The sequence below is a fragment of the Panthera leo genome, chromosome B4 (genome assembly GCF_018350215.1).
Source record: "Panthera leo isolate Ple1 chromosome B4, P.leo_Ple1_pat1.1, whole genome shotgun sequence".
Taxonomy (NCBI): Eukaryota; Metazoa; Chordata; class Mammalia; order Carnivora; family Felidae; genus Panthera; species Panthera leo.
In genome coordinates, this window is record NC_056685.1 from 11355926 (window position 1) to 11378917 (window position 22992).

The 22992-nt window shown below is 46.5% G+C and overlaps 1 protein-coding gene across 9 annotated transcripts in view; it reads left to right on the forward strand.

Annotated features, from left to right (window-relative positions):
* Nucleotides 1-22992, forward strand: part of CAMK1D (calcium/calmodulin dependent protein kinase ID) — a 501235-nt gene that overhangs the window by 264713 nt on the left and 213530 nt on the right. Inside the window, exon 1 of one of the 9 annotated variants that reach the window (XM_042944892.1) lies at nt 20259-22031. The exons of the other annotated variants lie outside the window; for them this stretch is intronic. Within the exon in view, the coding sequence (XP_042800826.1) occupies nt 21943-22031 (89 nt within the window). The 5' untranslated portion in view covers nt 20259-21942. Of the gene's footprint in view, nt 1-20258; nt 22032-22992 lie in introns of those variants that run through there. 9 annotated transcript variants of the gene reach the window in all.

Consider the following 22992-nt stretch of genomic DNA (forward strand, 5'->3'; position numbering starts at 1 on the left):
ATGGGTGTGGGGAGGGTCAGGGCCTGCAGGAAGGGGAGGAGAAGGGGTCACTGGCCTTGCATCTTTGTGACATTAAGAAGCAAAGGACAGATACTGTGGCAGATTGAGAAAGAGACTGGGGAGGAACGAAAACATTCCCCCCTGCTGTTGGAACAAGAGGCCCTGCATGTTTATTTTGCAGCTGGCCCTGGATAAATCTGATACCTGCGTGACTGTGAGTAGCAGCCTCTGCCTCACGTCTACCTTCCTTGCTCTGTAGGACTCAGTACCTGTGGGGTAGAACCAGCCGTGGGGGAGTCTGGGAAATGTAGTCTGGGTAGGGCTCCTCCTTGGCCACCTGTGCAGGGCTGAGACGAGGGAGCAGGCAGTCTTAAAAAGGGAGATGACCCAGTCAGACCCCTGGCTTGGGGTGAGGGAAGGGGGGGGAGAGGGAGTGAGGAGGGTGTAGGGAAATTTGGGGGAGGGGTTGAAGCGATCCCCAAAGCTTCCTTCTGTGGTCTGAAGATTAGTGTTGCTCAAACTGACAAAGCAGTAGGGGAGTGTGTTTAAAAATGAAGGTGTACGGGGCACCTGGGTGGCTCAGTCGGTTGGGCATCCGACTTTAGCCCTGGTCATGATCCCATGCTTCGTGGGTTTGAGCCCCGTGTCCGGCTCTGTGCTGACAGCTCAGAGCCCGGAGCCTGCTTCGGATTCTGTGTCTCCTTCTCTCTCTGCCTCTCCCCCACTGTCTCTCTGTCTCCCAAAAATAAATAAACATTATAAAAAAGTTTAAAAAATGAAGGTGTATGAATCCTTAACCCCAAAGATTGTGATACTGAAATCCTGTGGTGCAGCTCAGAATTGAATCGGGGGGGAGGGGTTCTCTGGAGACCCTGAGATGTGGTTCAGACGGATCACCAGTACCCCATCTTCCAGGCCTCCAGGCCACCTGTCCCGTCCACATTGTTTTCAGACTCATATTTTTCTCATGGCCCTTTTATTTGTCTTTGTGAACTTCCTCATCGGTAAAGGAAAGCAGAGCTCGGTAAAGGAAAGCAGAGCGTATTCTTTCCTGTGAGTGCTCTAGCAAACTTAGTGCGTTAAAGATAAATGGAGATGAAGCATTGAAGCGGTCTGTGGAGTTGGGGGTTGAATTCATTCCACATTTATTAAGCCCCTACAAGGTCCCAATTAGTGGGGATGTTGAGTCATAAATATGCAGCTCTTAACTTTGTAGGAATTTGCAGCCTTGAAGGGAAGCTTAGCACTTATCCCCTTGCTTGGTTCAAGCAGCGGGGGGGTGGGTGGGGGGAACAGTATCTGTTTGGAGAAAAACAAAACCCTTTTGCAGCTCACACTTGGGTTCTGTGGTGACTGCCCTTAATTTCCTGAATGCAAGGGGTTGGGCTGAATCTGTAATAACGTCCCTCGATGGTTGATGGAACATCTGTCAACCCCTCCCCGCCGAGAACTGAACTCAGCTGTGACCGTCCAGCTGTTCCAGCTCAGGAGATTTCACTTTGAACTTCCAGGAATTGAGGCCAGGGGCATTCTCCCAGTTCATGGCCCCACTAACTCAAGGTCGTTGGCCTTCTGGGTTGAAAGTCTCCTCCCACAGATGCGTTTACCATCTGGACAGAACAGGATTTCCCTTTCTGGGTGGTACTTCAGTAAATGGGGGGGTGGTTCTGAAGTAACGGCCACAGAAGAGGGTGGCTGTGACCTACACTCTGAATAGAGGCAGGTATCCTTCTGGTGATGGAGAGGCATGTCATGGCCCAGGTGTGCCCTAATTGATGGCGTGTGGAGAGAGCCAGCTCTTTGTAAATGGTAGCCATTCCAGCTTTAAATCCTGGCTTCAGTCACATCCTCGGCCAGTTCTGTATCCACTTCCCAGTTCTCCTGGGCGGCCATCAGAGGGTGTCCACATCTATGGTCAGCTCTTGACTCTCTTTTCAAAGATGCAGGAAGCTAGATGTTTGCTGGTGCTAGCTGGGGTAGCTTTATTTGTGCTCTAACCAGATCTCCAGGATCTGTACAGGCAGACCTTAAAGATATTGTGGGTTTGGTCCCAGAGCATGACAGTAAAGCAAATTTTGCAGTACAGTGAGTCAAAAGAATGTTTTGGTTTCCCAGAGCATAGAGCGGTGAAGCTTACACCGTACTGTAGTCTGTTAATTGTGCAACAGCATTATGTCTAAAATAATAATATTCATGCCTTAATTAAAAAACACTTTATTGCCAAAAAAGGTTAGCCAGCATCTGAGCTTTCAGCGAGTCATATTGTCTGATCACGGATCCCCATAACAAATATAATAACAATGAAAAGTGAAGCATTGTGAGAATTATTAAAATGTAACACAGAGACATGAAGTGAGTCAATGCTGTTGGAAAAATGATGCCAACAGACTTGCTTGATGCAAAGTTGCCACAAACCTTCAATATGCAAAAAAAATAAAATAATAAAATAAAATAAAATAAAATAAAATAAAATAAGCAACATCTGCAAAGCATTATAAAGAGAAGTGCAATAAAATGAGGTGTGCTGTATTCTGTCAAAACACCTGAGACGGTGACCTGGACAATAAATCGATGCTGGGATCATTATTGAGCAACAGAAATAAACATTTGCCAGCCCCCGGTGCATTTGTTACCATGCTGGATGCCAGTAAGGGAGAAACATACGCCCAGTCCAGTCGTTGAAGAGCTCACATCAAGGAAGACAGCACCATAGAGCACATGGGTTTGTAAGTTACGCAAGGTCTTTCTGTGCAAGCCCTGCGGTCACATTTCCTGGGCGAAGGATGATCGCTTCTGAGCTCCAGAAAGACCTCTTTCCTGCCTTGATTTGCAGTGTTGCCACATGAAAGCAATAGCTGAACCGGGGTCCCTGCTGTGAAAATGAAAATATTCGAGGATATTTGATTGCTTTTCCATTATTCATGCGCATCCATGGTGGACCATCATGGTAGCACATCTGGTCGGAGCACGTGATTATGTGTGGCTTCCCGCTTCAGCTGAGATGGTTTCATTTCCTCCAGCTGTTCTCCAGCATGATAAAACGTGAATGATGCAGCCATTCTGCCCCTAAAGTGCTCCCAAGATGCATCAATTTGGGCTCCATGCAAAGAGAGGACCCAAGAGAGGATGTAGAGAAACTGAGGAGTTTTAACTCATATTTTTTGAGTACCTACTATGTGCTAGGCAACATTTTACATGTCTGAGGGAACAAACTTACTTTCAAAAGAAAATGGATTGGGGCCTCTGGGTCGCTCAGTCAGTTGAGCCTCCGGCTCTTGGTTTCAGCTCAGGTCACCAGTTCATGGTTCTTGAGATCAAGCTCTTCTGCTTCAGGCACTGTGCTGGTAGTGCAGAGCCTACTTGGGATTCTCTCCCTCTCTCTCTGCTCCTCCCCTGCTCGGCTCTCTCTGTCTCTCTCAAAATAAACAAACATTAACAAAAAAAGAAAATGGAGTATGTTTTGGGCTAGTCTACCTCCTGCAGATTTAGAACAGCCCACTGAGAAGTCAAATCCCTGGGCATTCTTTTTGAGTTTGCCAAAGTCCGAGAATTGCTTGTGTCATAGAGCAACACTGAGAGCAAATGATCTTTGGAACACTGGCTGGGTTGTAGGGATGAAGGCAAGATGGAAGGACTGAAGGGAGGAGAGAGGATCTATACTGACAGGTTCCTGAAACTTTCCTCGCTTTTGGTTGTCCGTTGAACCTCTGCAATCCAGGGACTGCCCCTGGACAGAAACAAAATTAGACCAAGGCAGATTAATGTTTGAATGAGGGGCCTGTAAATGACATACTATCTGCTCTATGTGCAGTGACTAGATACAGCAAATCTATTTTTATTAGGTCTACAAAGACCAAAATATCTCAATATGTGTGATGTGATGTAATCCCTGTATTTGGGGTGGGAGTTGAATAAGGAGAGTATAGACAAGACAACTACTTTGTTTTGTTTTTTTAAATTTTTTAAATGTTTATTTATTTTTGAGAGAGAGAGAGAGAGAGAGAGAGAGAGAGGGAGGGAGGGAAGGATGGGGCATGAGCGGGGGAGAGGCAGAGAGAGAGGGAGACACAGAATCCAAAACAGGCTCCAGGCTCTGAGCTGTCTGCACAGAGCCTGATGCAGGGCTTGAACCCACAAACCGCAAGATCATGACCTGAGCTGAAGTCGGACACGTAACCAATTGAGCCACCCAGGCACCCCAAGACAACTACTTTGGAATCAGCAGAGGAATGTACAAATATTCATAGAATTGAGAAGGGGGATGCCAACTCCCCATAAATTAGAGAAGCAATAGATGTGTCTGGGGATTCTCTGGGTCCACATGGTCTTATGGCTGATAATAAATGTTTATCGTCATTATTTATTGAGCAATAGCGGTGACTTAGTATCTTTCTTGGATTAGTTGGACCAAACATTCCATTTTCTTGAGCTGTAAGATTATGGGTCAAGTTTTGGGTTAGAGTGTTAGAAATAGAAGGGCTTTCCTGTCCTTGCCCTGTTTTTAAAATTTGAGTAGGGAAGATTTAGTCAATTCAGGCAAGGCTCTGCTGCCCTAGTTTCTTGTTCAATAACTGGTCTCCTAGAGCCCGGAGGGTGTGGTGTGGGGACAGAGAAGACACAAGCGTCTGGCTTACTGGATCCTAGGGGGATTTCATGACTTCATTGTACCCAACTGGCATCACAGGAGTAGGAGAAATCCTCTGACCAAAGCACATACAAAATGAGAAGGAAGCATATGCTTTGCAATGCTTCAGTGTTTCTTCCCTGCTGAGTCCCTTTCCTAACAAGCCCATTCCCTGGTAAAGACAGGGTCATTCCACGGTAGAGACAGGGTCATTCCATGGTAGACGGGAACAGGAATACAAGAGGTGAGGCAATCCTCCTGCTCTGGCTTTGTGTCTCCAATTAGAGATGTTCCTCTTTAGTGAGCCCGTGTGAGCTCTTGCATTTGAATAATGGCGCCCTGCCCATAAGTATTAATAAAGCTTCCACATGGGCTCCAGGAGGAAGGCAGCAGAGTCCCTCCAGGGAGATCCCTAGTGTCAGTCTCTGGAGATGAGAAGAATGTCAACATTGTATAAATGCCTCATTATCAACCAGAAGAGGCTTGAACACACACATTAAGGTTAGCAAGCCTGCTATCAACAAGTGGCCTTATTTTCTAAGAAAACAGAGAACAATAGAAGGTTGTAAAAACACTGACTCTGGAAAATAAAAAGAGAGAAATACTAAAGTAGATTTAATTCTAGTTTCCAGCTGCCTAATAAGTGGGAAGCTAGGAAGGTGCCCCCAAGTTTGGTTAAATGTTCCCTTTGGGACGAATTCAACTCCAGAGTGACATTACAGACCATGGATCCTACACTTTAGCTCAGCTGCTTTATGTAACTCAAGGCAAAACCTAGAAAGAGTGTCTACTCTGTAATCCATTCACATTTTGTTTTCAGTTTTTTTAAACAAAATATAGAGGGGTCAATGAACCTATGTTTTGATTCCAAGGAAATTCCAAGCTCCTTTGTTTAGCAAATGCTGATCTGGTGAAATGTGGTAGTCTCTCCCTTTTAGTGACCACAGTGTGTGATAATGAAAGAATTTTCCCTCTAATTTACTGAACTATACAAGCTGTTTGCTCAGAAATCTTTAAGTCTTTTATCAGTATTTTGTGGCATGAACTTCCACCCACAAGTACCCTATGGCCTGTAAATAGCGCAAGCAAGTTTTTCTTTTATGACCAATCTTGTTCCATTTTGTTCTGGCCGATCCTTATATGAAAACACATGGGAATGCACAGGCTTTAACACTCTCTGAGTCTCACATAGTCCCTGACCTGGCAGGTATGTGGAGGGCTTCTTACATGGGAGTCTCAATTCAGTCCTTGAAGATGCAGGTTGTGAACACGACTTCATGTCTGTTGTTTTTGTTTTTGTTTAACATTTTAGTGAGAGTGTGAGTGTGGGAGGGACAGAGAGAGAGGGAGACAGAATCTGAAGCAAGCTCCAGGCTCTGAGCTGTCAGCACAGAGCCCGTCGCAGGGCTCAATCTCACGAACCATGAGATCATGGTCTGAGCTGAAGTTGGACACTCAACCGACAGTCACCCTGGCGCCCCATGACTTCATGTGTTAGAAGGGCTTTCTTCTCACAACCGTTTGGCTCATTTCAGCTTACCTGGTGTGCATCACGCATCTGTGGACTAGGAGCTCAGCTGTCAGGAGAGAACAGAAGTCCCCTCCTACCCGTGAGCACTGCTGGAAGAATGGGACCTCCCTTAGGAGGTTAGGACTTTGGAATCTTCCAGAAGTAGGGGAATGCCTACTCATGATTTGAAAAACATCCCCTGTGATTCCGTCTGCCTTCCCATACTTGCGTGAAACTCTTGTTTCATGTGACCGGTTCTTTATCCAAAACAAAGTCTGATTACAGTGAAATAATTGGAAAGCTCATTATGAGCTCACTTGTCATCTTTATTCACAGCCTCTTGTTTACTTCACTTTCAAAAGCAGTCCAAGGTAACAGGAATCTCTTCAGCCAATTACTTTTCCAAGCCAGAGAATGTGTGAAAACAGCTGTTATGCCCAGAATTCGTGATCCCCAAAGACCACTAGGGAGCCGAGTCCGATGCAAAAGCAAAGAGCCTTTATTCGAGCTAGCTCGAGCTCAATCCCCTACCTGCACCCACACAGCGGTGAGATACCAGGGAGAGAGAGCTTCAAAAGGACAAAGGTTTTATTGGGGCCTAGGGGCAGTTGGTGACTTAATGGCTATGGCCTCAGCTGATTGGCTGGGGAAGGGTCCTGGGGAAGGGTCCGAGTCCTGTTAGGCAGGTGAGGGGGGGGGGGTTACTCAAGGGGAGGAGGTGTGGTCAAGGTGAAGGACACAGAACAAGATGGAGTCGGCCGGCATAGGCCCGCCCTTTCACAGCCTCAGTGACAAGAAGATCCCCGGGTGACAGAAACTCTTTATATTAGGCAAGAGAGAGTGGCCTTTCGAACAGAGTGAGTTCATGGGTCCATGGGGACCCTCTGACTTAGATTAGATTAGAGCTTCACCCTCCTGGGTAGCAGGCCCATCTTACATGATGAATTCCCAGGACACCAGAAACACCTCTATTTAAATGTAAGTCAAGATAGAGGCACCTGGGAGGCTCAGTCGTTTAAGCGTCCAATTTTGGCCCAGGTCACGATCTCACAGTTAATGAGTTCGAGTCCCCTGTTGGGCTCTGTGCTGATGGCTCGGAGCCTGGAGCCTGCTTCGGATTCTGTGTCTCCCTCTCTCTCTGCCCCTCCCCCATTCACACTCGGTCTCTATCAAAAAGAAATAAACATTAAAGAAATTAAAAAAAAATAAATGTAAGTGAAGATAAAGAGCAACGCATAGGTTTTGAACACTTAGTAAGCACTTATTTGTGGGGCCCCTGTGTCGCCTGTCTCAGGTTCTGTGACCGATGGGCGGGCTCTGGGCCTGCAGAGGGGACTGTCCAATGTGCACACTCCGCTGGGTGGAAATTTCTAAGTTGAGGACATCTGAATTCAGGCTCGCGCTGCAGCTCCAGCCCGGATTTCGCCTGGAAACTGCACCCGTGCGTTTCTAACTGCTTGTTTGATATTCCCCTATAAATTTCCTGCAGTTGCCTGAAGCTTAATGTGTCCAGATTCCTTATCCCCCACCCAGACTGGCTTTTCCTGCCATGTCCGTGTCTCCTGCTGGTTACGGAGCTGTCAAAGCCAGAAAAACCCAGGAATCACATTTGACATTTCCAAGGGAAAAAGGCACAGCACTGCCTCCCACCCAGCGGTGCCCCCATTTACTTGATCCTTTGGGCACCTCACTTCAGCCTCTGAAATGTCTTAGGTTTGTCATGAGACTTTCCCCATTCAGTGCCCTCGTCCTCTCTTACTTGAACGATTGGAAGAGGTCCCCTAGCTGGCCTTGCTTCTCCCTTCCAATTCATCCTTCACGTTTTCACCCAAGTGGAACTTTCCCTGGGAGCACAGCTGATGAGTGGGCTACACCTGTCTGAGCTCATTCTCATGTCTTTTCGACTTGATTCTTCTCAAACTCAGACCTGACCACACCAGTCCCTTCTATACACAGTCTTGGTGGGCTTCCCCTCCATCTCCAGGATAAAGATCAGGCTCCTTACTTTTGCATGCCAGACTGGTCATAACATGGCCCAAACTACCTTTCCAGCCCTACTGTATACCCCTCCAGCCCACAAACACGTTCTTGCCGTGACTTACCTGCACTTCCATTCCGGAAACGCTGTGCACCTGGGGACCTCTGGGACTTTGCATTACTTTCTGGTGCCTAGAATGCTCTCACCTGCCTGCAGGGTCCCTTCCTGCCCCACAACCATCCTCGCCTTCTCAGGTTGGAGGGGCACCTCCCAGAGCCTGGGATTATTTCTCATACATTTTCAAATTCTTAGCACCCAACCAGGCCACTGTCTGGTGCAGAAGCATTTCTCAGGGCGAACGGATATAGCAGCAGAGGCAACGCGATGAGATGAATGTGTGCGAACAAGTCGGGCGAAAATCCCGAGGCTGGTGGAAATTGGGCACAGGAAATAGTACAAGGGCCAGCATCTTTGATGGTGATGGACATTAATCAGTAATGAGATGAAACATACACAGTAAATCTTTGACGCGTTAGCAAAAGTGCTTATACAGCATTGGCAGACAGGATACTGGATTTCTGCCTCATCCAAGATGTAATCAGTGCGCTTGGCTTCTCTGGAGAACTTTCTGGAAGCTATTATTTGATGCGATTCAAAGGGTTTCTGGAATTTGAGGGTCAGTCTTAATGATCTCAGGTTGACTCATTCCTGAGATTAGTAATAATTTGTCACCTGTTACTTGCAAGTGATACGGGGAGCATTTCTAGGGATTGCTTCCAATGTTTCAGCTTCCACTGAAGTGTCAGAATGTGTACTGTTGGTCTCTTAGGTATCTAGAGGTACCGAAAAGGTGAAGCGTGTGAGCCCTAGGTGCAGTGTGAAGCCCCAAGAATGGGAGAGAAGTGTGCCTGTGGTGGTAGTGCCCAGCGTGTCCAGACTTATTGATGACAGAATCCCTCTTCCCGGACACTAGCGTACCGTAGAACCATGCTTTGGGAAGTCCTGACCCAGTGCGATGTTTTCATTTTACAGAGAGAACAAGTGAGGCCTGGATAGATGAAGGCCATGAGACTAGGAAGCGAGAAAGCTGGGACTAGACACACGACTCAACAGCACCTAGTTCCGGGCACCTCCCTGTAAATCACATGGCTTCTAACATAGGGTTGGAGGGTGGAAAGAGCTGTGTGTGTGTGTGTGTGTGTGTGTGTGTGTGTGTGTGTGTGTGTGTGTGTAGTGTTTGTGCTGGTGTCTGCTCACCCTGCCCACCTATCAGTGGCATTTTGCCCCCAGCTACCCACACTTCCAGCACCTTGGGACCACTTCGGGCCACTCAGGGGTCCACGGTGACCCCTGGTGGCTCTTCTCCATCCTCTTTTCTGTGGCCCAGCAGGACTTGTACAGTATAATTCCCGTTTGCTGCTTTCGGAGGAATGGTCCAGAGGAGGGGTATTGTCAGGAGTCAGCTGGTGAAGGAGGGCACGAGGGAGTGGATGCCCTTGGGGCAGGTGTACTGTGGGCAGTTGGTCAGAGCCCATGGCCTGTGTGGCCTGCATTCCTGCCTCAGCCCTGGGCTGCCCTTGAACATGGTCGTTTGTGGCCAACTCCCTCCCTCTCTCGTTGGCAGGGAGCTCTTGGAAACGGGAGTTATTGGGAAACAAAAGTCAGCAGCCTAGCCTCCCCCCGAGGCCCCAGGACTGGGGGCGGGGGCTGTGCCAGCAGCCGTGCCCAGACAGTCTGCGGGGCTCTGGGTCGATGCAGGGGCCGGGAGGCACAGGGCAGAGTCGGGCATTGCCAGGGTCACCCGTGTCCTGACTGCTGGGGGCCAGTTGAGGTCAGAGAAGAAGGCGAACCCAGGTGCTCTTGCTCTGCTTGTTTCTCAGCCACACGCCTTGGAGCCCAGAGCAACCAGAAGAGCTCTTTGAGTGAAAACAGGAGCTCCGTCCCCATATCCACCTGAGCAGAGGGGCTGGGACTGGCCAGCATCCTGCGGGTCCCTCTCCTGAGGGTCCGCTAAACCTCGACCCCGGGACCCTCTGCCCCGCGTGCTGCCTCCTTTCTCCTCCACGCGCCTGCACAGACGCAGCCACATCCAGAGACAGAGTATCTAGGTCTCAGAGAGATGAGGACTCCGGCTAATTATGAGGAGGCCAGGATCTTCTCCACACTTCACATGCTCGGCTGAGCTTGCCCTGAGGTTCTAGAGGCCACAAACATCAGTAGATCAGGGCTTCACTGGAGATCTGCTGGGTAGTTGTGGGAACCGTGGGTGGTCCTCGCAGGATGGGGCTCCTGGTGGAAGGCAGGGGTTTTAATTCGTGGCTTGCTGATGATTTCATTGTTGTTGTTGCTTTTTAAGTTTTTAAATTTATTTTGAGAGAGAAAGGGAAAGTTGAGTGAGCAGGGGAGGGGCAGAGAGAGAGGGAGAGAGAGAGAGTCCCAAGTAGGCTCTGCACTGTCAGCAGACATTTGACTGACTGAGCCACCCAGGCGCCCCTTTCCTGACGAGTTTGCTGGAAACACCCTCCCCGAGCAGATCTCTGCTCTACTCCTAGTCCTGAGCCAGTCCAGAGGACACACAGGTTGTTTTTCACGGCTGCAGTTTGTGTGGTAACAGCTTCTGTTTACTGATTCCCTACAGCATGTCAAACACCGTGCCAAGCACTTTGTATATATCAGCTTTTTAAAACAACATGAGGATGCTGGGAGTTAAATATTATGATACTCAATTCATAGAAGAGGGACCCAAGGCTCATCTTGCCAGTGGTCCCCCAGCAGGAAGTGGTGTCCCTATAGCCCAAACTCAAACCTACCTCTCTGTAGAGCAAACGCCCTTCTACTCTTAGAATGGGCTAATTCTTTTTTTTAGCTTTCTGGAGGTGTAAGTGACATATAACATTGTGGAAGTTGAAGGTGTACACTTAATGATTTTATATATATATACACATATATATGTATATACACACATACATGCATACATACATATAATGAGATGATGACCACAGTAAGACTTGTGAATACCTGTATCACCTCCTGGAATTACCATGATGTGGTGGTGATGGTGGTGAGAACACTCAAGAACTACTCTTTCAAGTATACAGTGCTTGCTAACTATATTGTCACCATGCTGATATCCGCCAGACTTACTCACCTTATAACTAGAAACCGGTGTGCCCTGACCGACCCCTTTCCGTTTTTCCCTCCAGCCCCTGCCAACCCCCATTCTACTCTCTGTTTCTGTGAATTTGGCTCTTGGAGATTCCACATATGTGATCATCCAGTATTATTTTTCTCTGACTTAGGTCACTTAGTGTCATGGCCTTGAGTTCCATCTATGTTGTTGCAAATGGCAGCATTTCTATACCTTTTTCGTGGCTGAATAATATTCTACTATCCACATACACCATAATTTCTTTTACCCATTCACCCACCAATGGACCCTTAGGTTGTCTCCATGTCTCGGCTACTGTGAACAAGGCCACAATGAACATGGGGGTGCAGATATTTCTTTAGGCTCCCGATCTCATTTTCTTTGGGTATATCTTCAGAAATAGGACTGCTGGATTATATGGGAATCTAGTTTTAATTCTTTGAGGAACCTCCATACTGTTCCATAACGGCTGTCCCACCAACAGTGCACGAGGGCTCCCTTTTATCCACATTCTTGCCCACACTTGTCGTTTCTTGTGTTTTTGATTATAGCCCAGGCGAGAGGCAATATCTCACTGTGGTTTTGACTTGGATTTCCCTGATGATCAGTGATAGGAAGCACCATTTCGTGCACCTGTTGGCCAGGCCATTCTTGATTGTCCAGCTGACCACTGATGAAGAGGAGAAATGTCTGAGACTCAGCAATAAGCTGGAGCCTTGCTGTCCACTCCTCGACTAGGAGAAGTTAGTTTATATTTGACTTGTTTTCCTTTCCTTGAAACAAAGCAGGGGAATTGGTTGAGGGAGGAAGTCATCTTCCCATTAAAGGCTAGTGTGGTGCCCATTTTTGGTGGTCAGGCGATGTAACTTGGGGGTCACAGGGAGGGTTGAGGTCTCACTGGGTGTACAAATTGAGTCATGAGGTTCGTTCTCATCTCTGTGCCTCAGTTTCTCCATCTGTACAAAGAGGCTAATGGCAGTGCTTATCTTGAAGGTTAGCGTGAAATTAAATGAATTAAATCCCATAAAATACTAGGAACAGTGCTTGACTTATATGTGCTCAATAAATGTTACCTACTTGTATTAGTTGGCATTTTTTGTGTATTATTCTTTCTTGTTTCTTTTCCATGTTTCTGTGCTCCAATACTTCTTTTGTTAAAAATATTTATTTATCTATCTATCTATCTATTTATTTATTTATTTATTTTGGGGGGCACAGGGGCTGAGAGAGAGAGAAAGAGAGAGAGAGAGAATCTCACTCTGCACTGACAGAGTGCAGAGCTTGACATGGGGCTCAAACTCATGAACTGTTAAGGAGTGCAGAGATCATGACCCAAGCCAAAATCAAGAGTCGGATACCTAACTGACTGATCCACCCAGCAGTCCCCCTAGTACTCCTTTAAATAGTTCTAGAAAATCACTAGTTCTTCTGCTAACATCCTGTACCAGTGGAGCCAGCAGTGTGAAATATCATGAACAGATGTTCTTCGGGGAGAATGAGTTTAAAATGAGGAATCCGAAAGTTCTGTGCTGTGGTTGGACCTGTAGGAGTTCTTTCACTATTTTGTGGCCTAGACCACTCTAATCTCTGACCTCTGGGGCAGAAGATGTGCCTGGAGGTCATAGACAGCTATTTGCAATGGGTTCTAAGGTCAGAAGAATCATTTTACAAATGAAATCTTCAATGGTATAATCAAGGTTCATTTTCTCCCTTGACATGAAGGGAGACATGAAGCTATTATCCTAGTGATGAGGTCTATGTGATTGATCAGAAAATAGCGCTCTGTTTAGTCTCTCCCAGCCACTGCCACGTGTGGCACTTGGGCCAAATCACTCACCTTCCAGGGCTCCCACTGTGCCTCTAGGGCAGGGCTGACAGCACAGGCTGGAGCACCTGGCACATTTGGTACCAATCCCGCTGTCCTTCCTGCTTGGGTTGACCTTGGTCCATTGTCCCCACCTTGCTGAGCCTCACTTTCCTGTGCTCAGTACAGTGGAGATCTGGGCGTCCTGGCTCAGAGATGCTGTGAAACTGACATGAGAACATGTGCTCAGAGTAAAACCTGCATTTCCTGGGCTTCAGACTTCCGGCAGCTCAGTCAGTAGAGGCTCCTCATTGGCCTCGTTGGCCTCCTTCACACCCCTGCACAGTTCAAGGAGCAGCCACGCAGCAATGGAGAGCCTGGGAGACTGGCCTGAGTGCACAGCTTGGCCCCAGAGGGGCCTCTTGCTTCCTTGGCAAGTACATTCTGATCCTTCTGCAGCAGAGACCTGCAGCTGTCCTTCGGGGCCAAGGGTTGCAGATTGGGCTACGGAATCTGGGGATCAATCAGAAAAACTACTAGAACTGATAAATGACTTCATTAAGGTCACAGGATATAAAATCAACGTACAGAAATTTGTTGCATTTCTATATGCTAGTAATGAAGCAGCAGAGACGGAAATTACAAAAACGGTCTCATTTACAATTGTACCCAAGATAATATAATATCTAGGAGGAAACTTAACCAGGAGGGTAAAAGACTTGTAAAAATGCCTGTGCTATCCAAAGCAATCTACACATTTAATGCAATTGCATCAAAATACCACCAGCATTTTTTCACAGAACAAACAATCCTAAAATTTGTATGGCACCACAAAAGCCCCTTGAAAAAGAAAAGGAAAACTGGAGGTATCTAATTCTAGATTTCAAGTGATACTATAAAAGTATAGTAATCAAAACAGTATGGTACTGACACAAAAACAGATGCAAAGATCAGTGGAACAGAATAGAAAACCCAGAAATAAACCCACATTTATATGGTCAGTTAATCTTTGACAAAGTGGGCAAGGATATGCAATGGGAAAAAAAACAGTTTCTTTAACAAATGGTGTCGGAAAAATGAGACAGCTACATGCAAAAGAATGAACGTGGACCACTTTCTTACACCATACGCAAAAAGAAACTCAAAATGGATTAAAGACATAAATGTGAGACTTGAAACCATAAAAATCCTAGAGGAGAACACAGGTGGTAATTTCTCCAACATTGGCCTTTGAAACATTTTTCTAGATATGTCTCCAGAGGCAAGGGGAACAAAAGCAAAAATAAACTATTGGGACTGTGTCAAAATAAAAAGCTTCTGCACAGCAAGGGAAACAATCACCAAAACTAACAGAAAATGGGATTACGTTGAAATAAAAAGCTTCTGCGCAACAAAGCTGTGCAAAACAATCACCAAAACTAACAGAAAACCTACCAAATAGGAGAAGATATTTGCAAACAACATACCTGGTAAAGGGTTAGTACCCAAAATATATAAAGAACTTAGAAAACTCAACACCCCCAAACCCAATAATTCAATGAAAAAGTGGGCAGAAGACACAGAAAGACATTTCTCCAAAGAAGACACACAAATGGCCAACAGACACATGAAAAGGTGCTCATCATCACTCATCATCAGGGAAATGAAAATCAAAATCACAATGAGATACCACCTCACACCTGTCAGAAGGCTCAAGTCAACATTTTAGCGTTTAGGTGTTGATGAGGATGTGGAGAAAAAGGAACCGTTGTATACTGTTGGTGGGAATGCAAACTGGAATAGCCATTGTGGAAAACAGTATGGAGGTCCCCCCCCAAATTAAAAATAGAAATGTCCTACAATCCAGTAATTACAGTAGTGGGTATTTACCCAAAGAATACAGCAACACTAATTCTGGAAGATACATGCACCCCAATGTTTATAGCAGCGTTATTTACAATAGTCGAATTATGGAAGCAGCCCAGGTGTTCATCAACAGATGAATGGATAAAAAGGATGTGGTATAATTATCAATGGAATATTATTCTTTCATGAAAAAGATTTAAATCTTGCCATTTACAACAACATAGATGGAGCTAGAGTATAATGCTAAGTGAAATAAGTCAGCCAGAGAAAGATACATACCATATGATTTTTACTCATGTGGAATTTAACAAATAAGACGAATGGACAAAGGAAAACAAAAAAGAGACAAACTAAGAAACAGACTCTTAACTATAGAGAACAAACTGCTGGTTTCCAGAGGGGAGGGGGTTGGGGGCTGGTGAAATAGGTAATGGGGATTAAGGAGTGCACTTGTGATGAGCGCTGGGTGATGTACGGAAGTGTTGAATCACGATATTGTACACCTGAAACTAATGTAACGTAACAAACTAACATAAGTATAGTATGTCAGCTATGTTGGAATTAAAAACAAAACAAAACAAAAATAAACACAACAAATAAAAACAAAAAGTTCAGGGGTCAGTGAAGCACCAGCTCTCAGGAACAAAGCTCACATTTTCACCTCCATCCTTGGCATATGTCTTCTCTGACTCAATTTTCTGTTGTTCTCTAAAACCCAGGAGTGCTTAGGGAGCACCTGGCACACAGTGGTTAACACTCAGATAGCAGTGGTGATGGACACCTGAACTTGGAATCAGAGAATCTGGTTCTTAGAGGCGCCTTCCATACAAAGCACATCCTCCATCACGTCACAGACATGGCCCCTGAGGCCCAGTATTTTCCATTTTGGCATTTATTTTGTCATTATCCCCGTGAGCTGGGTCTTCCTATTTAGATGGGGGAATAGACAAACTCCACCTCTCAGTGAACACTCAGTGAAGGAATTGACTTCAGCCCATGAGTGGTATTGAGTGACAAAATGTGTATGCACTCTCCTCTTAAGGAAATGGAGTCAAATCTCTTGTGAATTGCACTCTGGGGGTCATATCAGGGATTGCATTCTTGGGCTCCCAGCACCAGATTGGTGTGGGAACATCTTCAGACTGGGCAGAACAGGTTTCCAGCAAATGCCAGTTCTTTCATTTCCCTCCCTCCCTCTCTCCCTTCCCTTCCCTTCCTTTCCCTTCCCTTCCCTTCCCTTCCCTTCCCTTCCCTTCCCTTCCCTTCCCTTCCCTTCCCTTCCCTTCCCTTTCCTCCTTCCTTCTACCCCTCCTTCCTTCCTTCCTTCCTTCCTTCCTTCCTTCCTTCTTCTCCTCCCCTCCTTTCCTTTCCTTTCCTTTCCTTTCCTTTCCTTTCCTTTCCTTTCCTTTCCTTTCCTTTCCTTTCCTTTCCTTTCCTCTCTTGTCTTTCTCTCTTCCCTCCCTCCCTCTCTCTTTTTCTTTCCTATGGGGCTTTGAAGCCAAATACAAATTTACCACCTGCGTGTCCCATTCCCTCATTAGTGAGGATACTCCAGTGCTGACTGTTCAAGAACCTTCTAATAAACTATCCCACAACATCACTGTAAATGGTAAACTGTTGTTGAGAATTGTGGATTTTGTAATGAGAGGAATTCAGAAAACCTCCTGGCCACTTAGTGACGTGTTAATTTCCCAGGAATGTCTCCCCTGCACTGTTCACGTTGACTGAGCATCCCTGAGCGTGCACCGCCTCCACCACAGACACAAAAGCATAAACCTTCCAGCAAATTCCTGGCAGGCTCTAATTACCCTGAGGATCCGGAGCCAGACACAGCTTTGCAGACTTGCTCAGATGTATCACGGCACTTTCCTACCCAAACGCAAAGATACCTTTGCTTTTACAACCAGCAGGAGTTCAAACCCAGAGGACACTTTTTATTTTATTTGGGATGGGTGGGGGGAACCTGAGATTTCATAACAGAACAAAACAGATCCCCCGGATATAATATATAGATACCAATGAATCCATGGAACTAAGAGCAGATTTATGTCAAGTGTTTTGCTGTTTATGTGGAGAGATTGAAGATCGTCAGGCTTTAGGTAGCATTTTTTCTCCTTTCATGCTGCATTAATATTTTCATGAAACCGGTGATAAGAAGGAACCATAAGTTGTGTTTTACAACAAAAATCCAGCCCCACGAGCCTGAAAATTGGTACTTGTAAAGAACCAAGTAGATCACAGTTAAGAACCATTCCATTTTTTTCAACAATGTCATCAACAAGAGCTTGCACTGAGATTGCAGAACATTCACTTGGACAGGATGCCCCTGCCTCTCCATCCCTCTGATTTTTTTCCCCTCAAAAATAGGTGCAATCACGTTTTTGGGCTCCACCAACTGAAAAAGACATGGTGGGGCCATGACGGTTACACGTGTTGGCTTCAGCGCCTGCCCTTTGGAGTTGCTACCAGTGTGTAATCTTGGGCAAGTTATTTCAGCTCTGAAAGTGTCAAGTGACTCGTGGGAGAACTCATGGGGTTGGTGTAAACAGCAAAATGGAATCATCCGTGCGAGACACTTGGGACAATGCCTGGTAGAGCGTAAGTGCCAGTAGCGGCTGGGCTGTTGATCATTATTGTTTTTTTCCTTGTTTCTGTCATTCCATGTCCTGGTCTTCCAAGTCCTTGCCCTCTAGCAGAGGGGACACATGAGGAGACAGGCATTCATCTGTGGTGGAGGTGAGGTCAGGCGGTCTTCCTGGAGGAAGCAACCCAGCTGTGTCTTAAAGGCCGTATTGCGAGGATCAGGGCGAGAGCTGTGGGAAACACCCAACATTTCAGGGCCTCGTAGGAGAAGTGAATCTTGTAGTACCTGAGTAAACATGCTTAGAAACAAAAGAAGAGTCAGCAGAGGGCCCCAGCAGCTAGGCAGGAAAGGAGGTTCAAGAGGGAGGAAGTGATCACCCATCAGACGCTCTGGAGAGCTCGAGAAAAATACAAACCAAACAGTGCCAGTTGGATTGAGTGACAGTGAAGTCATTTGGCCCCGTAAGGGCCGTTTCAGTGAAGTGGTGAGGAAGCAGCCCTGTGGTGTGCTGGTAAATGTTTAACAATGGGCTCTCTTGTAGCATCGGCCCACTTCCGCGGGACAAAGACTCCCAACCTGGCTGATCTAAAGCTGAAGGTCACTGGATCAGGCCTGGAAAGAGATGCTCAAGATCTTGACCTCTGCATCACAGCAGGTGATATGGCAGAAATGGGCAGCAGATGGCTTTAAGTGTCACGTTCATAAGCTTTCTGTAGATGGATATGAACAAGGTGATAATCCATATGCTGCCTCGGTGCAGCTGCCTTCAGTGAATCGTACTGCTGACATGTGGCCTGATCCCTTCTCTTGGGGCACACCCCCGATTCTAGGGTACCTTCTCCCTGCGTTCTCAGACCCCATTCTGTCATCTGCCTCTCAGAAAAACCTCTTTGCCAGTATGAAACATATCATTGAAAATGGAAGAGTTTGAGCATGAGTTGGTCCATTTGTCTCTAACACTTTTTGGGGCAGAGTATGTCCTGACCCACCGACACAAGTCTTCAGGTCCACTTGGCAGGGACGATCAGGAGTGGAAAGAGGACACTGTCCTTCTCTGTGTGGCCAACCCAGAGGGATGATGATCTGACTCTGGGCTCAGAAAGCAATCTTTTGATCTTTATCTAGTTTCTCAAGTAGACTTCTCTTACTTGAATGGAAAGAGACTGTCCAACTGACCAGACTTTTTTCTATCTACTCGGTGGTTGCAAGCCTCGATTTAGACTTTCCGTCTGGTGCATCGTTTCCTTTGAGTTTGGTTAATAGCATTCAAGACCTGAAAACTCCAGGGGGAAAAGATAATAATAGCAAACGCTTATATAGAACTTAGTACATACAAGGCACTCTTATGAGTCCTTTTAAAAAAAATTTTTTTTTGGCATTTATTTTCTTTTTTTAATTTTTTTTTTCAACGTTTTTTATTTATTTTTGAGACAGAGAGAGACAGAGCATGAACGGGGGAGGGGCAGAGAGAGAGGGAGACACAGAATCGGAAACAGGCTCCAGGCTCCGAGCCATCAGCCCAGAGCCTGACGCGGGGCTCGAACTCACGGACCGCGAGATCGTGACCTGGCTGAAGTCGGACGCTTAACCGACTGCGCCACCCAGGCGCCCCTTTGGCATTTATTTTCAAGAGACAGAGACAGAGTGTGAGCAGGGGAGGGGCAGAGAGAGAGAGGGAGACACAGTATCTGAAGCAGGCTCCAGGCTCTGAGCTGTCAGCACAGAACCCAATGCGGGGCTCAAACCCACGAACCATGAGATCAGTTGAAGTTGGACGTTTAACAACTGAGCCACCAAGGTGCCCCATAAGTCCTTTTGGTTAAATCCAAACAAGAACCCTATGAGGACTCCATTTTACTGATGAGGAACCTAAGGCACAGAGATATTTAGCAATCTGTCCAGGGTCACATGAGTACTAGAACCAAGGTTTGAATGTAAGTATTTGGTTCCCAGTGTTCTAACCACTACCATATGCTGGCTCCTAATGGTGAGTTCCAGAACAGAGGGAGACCCTGAACTGTGGGGCCCCATTCAGATGCAGAGAACCTGGAAGAAAGATTCCATTACATTACGGAGAACGCAAGATCTCTGCTGTCCTTGGAAGGGGTGGAGCAGAGGCCATCCTAGGGCCCATAAGAGCCTCTGCTTCATGGGAGCTCTACTGTTCCCACTCCTGCAGCTGCACTGCCCTCCCCTGGTTCCTTTGGTTTCTGGAGACTAATCTGCGATTATTCTGGCCCCAGATATCTGCTTCCTGGTGAGGAGGCTCAACCTCGGCCCAGAGATCACATCTCTAGGTGCCTGCCCAACTAATGGGCCCTACCCTTCCTGTGCCCCTAATCCCCTGGATACTCCAGGAGAACGTCACCAGAGTTTCCCTTTGCCCCACGTTCTCCTGAGAACGCCTAGTTTCCGCACTTCCCTGGGCACTTTGTGTCTGAGGCTAGACCACTAAGAGGCTAATAGAAAGGGACCTGGGGTGCAGGAGCTAAAAAGTTACTCCTCTTAAGACTTTCTTGGGCTCTTGGGGCGCCTGGGTGGCGCAGTCGGTTAAGCGTCCGACTTCAGCTAGGTCACGATCTCGCGGTCCGTGAGTTCGAGCCCCGCATCAGGCTCTGGGCCGATGGCTCGGAGCCTGGAGCCTGTTTCCGATTCTGTGTCTCCCTCTCTCTCTGCCCCTCCCCCATTCATGCTCTGTCTCTCTCTGTCCCAAAAATAAAATTAAAAAAAAAAAAAAAAAAAAAAAAAAAAAAAAGACTTTCTTGGGCTCTTCAGTACCTTAGGAGAAGGTGACAGGCTTGTGCCTTCCATCGTCCCTCCTCCTCGGGCCTCACACAGATGCCCCTGGGAGCTGTGCTTAGTGAGCTTCAAAACTCTGAGCTGGAAAAAAGATGACAAGGCCCCTTCAGGGGTTATGGAGAGGCCTCACTGAAGAACAGGGTGACTCTCAAGACAGAGGGAAGGAATGCTGTCCCTTGGCATTTTCCTACATCTGTGGACTCAGGTCTAGTTTTAGTCCTGTGCGTTTGATGGTGTCCTGGCTGTAGCAGGAGGCTCTGGAACAGGGACAAGGGACAGCCGGATTTCCCCCCAGTTGTCCTGGTGGAGGAAGACCTTGGCAGAGAGAGAAAGGGGGTGGTTCTCCTCATGGAGGTCACGTATCCCCTGGTGCAGCCTGGGTGAGTCACTGTCCTTCGTGCATTTAGCGTTGTCGCCTATACAACGAAAGGCTGGAGCTCTTTGCTTCCAAAACACCGCTGCACTTAGAATTTTCATGATTTTGTTGACAGGGGAAAATTCTTATAGAGACTTTTATTGTTAGCATTGTTGTACTTATAAAATTCAGATCAGTCTACTCAGGGCGCATGCCTGAATCCTATAAGGTAAATACATGACGATAATTCATTTTGGAGGTAATATCTTTAGGGGCTACGATTACCAGATAGAATGAATGACCCCACTTCTGTCCCAAGACTTGACTAGATGGTGTGGTGTGGGTGCCTGTGTCCTTGATGGCAGGAATAAGGGTAGATAAAACCGGAGGCTGAACACCCACTTTCCCCTACAGGTTCTACATAATTCATCCGAGCCTTCTCTAAGGGCTCAGATTTCAGCCTCCTTAATAAGCCCTTCCTCTAGCAACTTCAGGGCTTTGAGGAACTTTTAAAAAGCTCTTTCTGCAGACAGGGGTTTGGGAATCCATATGCAGAAAAGTTTCCCTTCCAAACTGGTCTCTAGGTGTGACAGGTGGCTCCTGAAACTGGGTGGCTGGTGCTCCTGACAGCACCCCGCTTAGCGGGAATGTCACAGCCGTAGCCGCAGAGAACACAGGGCAGTGTCGATCAGAATCCTGATGCCCATTTCCATCATCTAAAATGTGTGAAGTGTGGCCTTGGAAACTGTGAACTTTGTTTTGAAACTTTAGAATCTCCTTTTGCACTTCTAACCATACGGTTGTGGAGGGTCAGAGGGATTTTTTTCTTGTTGACAGTGACCACTTAGCTTTGTTAACTCCCTTTCTTCCAAATCTACTGGCTGTGTCTTTTTTTTTTTTTTTTAAGGATAAAAAATAAAGTGAAAAACTGTTAGAAGAATGGTAAGATTTGAGGGTATTTACCTAAACCAAACTGAAGCTAGAGGCATAAATTTTACTTATTTTATGCCTCTGTTGATTCTATTTTTGGTTTGGATATGTGACCCTACTTGGGATGCTGTGGAATCATTGGTGCATAAAAATGTCAGGTGAGGAGTTCCTAGACCACCATCTGAGTAACACCCCCCAGTGTCGGGGTGTAACTTGCCAAGTTGTGGACAGGACGGCCAGTGACGGAGAAGTTACTACCTTCTAAGGCAGCATCCTTTATTTTGGGACAGTTTAACTATCAGGAAATTCATTCTTAGGCTCGAATCCCTGGCTTCACAGACTTTTCCCATTGTTACTATGTCATAATGCTGACAGCGATGGATAATTTTTTTGAGTCCTTACTGTGGGTCAAGTGCTCTGCGTGGGACTTAGTGTATCACCTCATTCCATCTTGGTAAGAATTTTTCAAAGTAAGCAATAATACCCCTATTTTACAGGGGAGAAAACCGAGTGGTAAAAAGGAAAATGTGTCCTGCCCAACGAGTGCAGGAGGCTGATTCCAGAATGTATGCTGGAACTCTGTGTTCTTCTGCTTCTTGGGGTTTCTCTCCCACATTTCACACCCCCTCCCCTTCATCCCTTCCTTCCCCCATCAAGTATTATTTCCACACCCCTGCTCGTCTCCTCAGTATTTGGTTTAGAGAGATCACTGGAGTTGACTCCCAGCACTTCAGATGTGAGCCGATCTTTCCACTGAACGTACAATAGGACCTCTCCTTGCCATTTCTGGAGCAAGTGTTGAAGTGGTCCAAGAATCACGCTTTTTTGGCAGGCACGTCACATTTTTGCTCTACTTGAGTTTGTTTTCAACTGAAATCCCCAGGATCTCCATCACCACCACCACCACACGCACACGGTCTCCGTCAACGTACAGCCGCTAAGGGAGGCAGTCAGCGTAGGGCGTGGCCAGGGAGCCGGACTGCCGCGTTCTCAGACCACATAGCAGCCGTGTCCCCTTGACCAGTTGTCTGACCCTCTCTATGTCTCAGTTTGCTCGTCTATAAAATGGCATCATAATAGTGCTTCTGACCTCACTGGGTGGTGACACTGGCATTCGTTAATACTTACAGGCACTTAGCACAGAGCTTGGCATGGAGCAGGCGTTCAACGAATGTCATTTTTGTTTCGCCCAAACTTAGTTGCTCTTGCTCTGAGATCACTGATGAAAATACTAAACTGTGGATTTACATTATGTACACGTTCAACTAAAGCAAATTCAACCATATGCATCTCTCTTTCATGTGATTAAAAGTACTGTGAAGTTATTTTTTGCACATAGCGTGTGCTCTCTATTATGCAATATCTGTAGTTTTCTATATTACTGAGTTCTAAATATGTATTAGTTTAATGGGCTG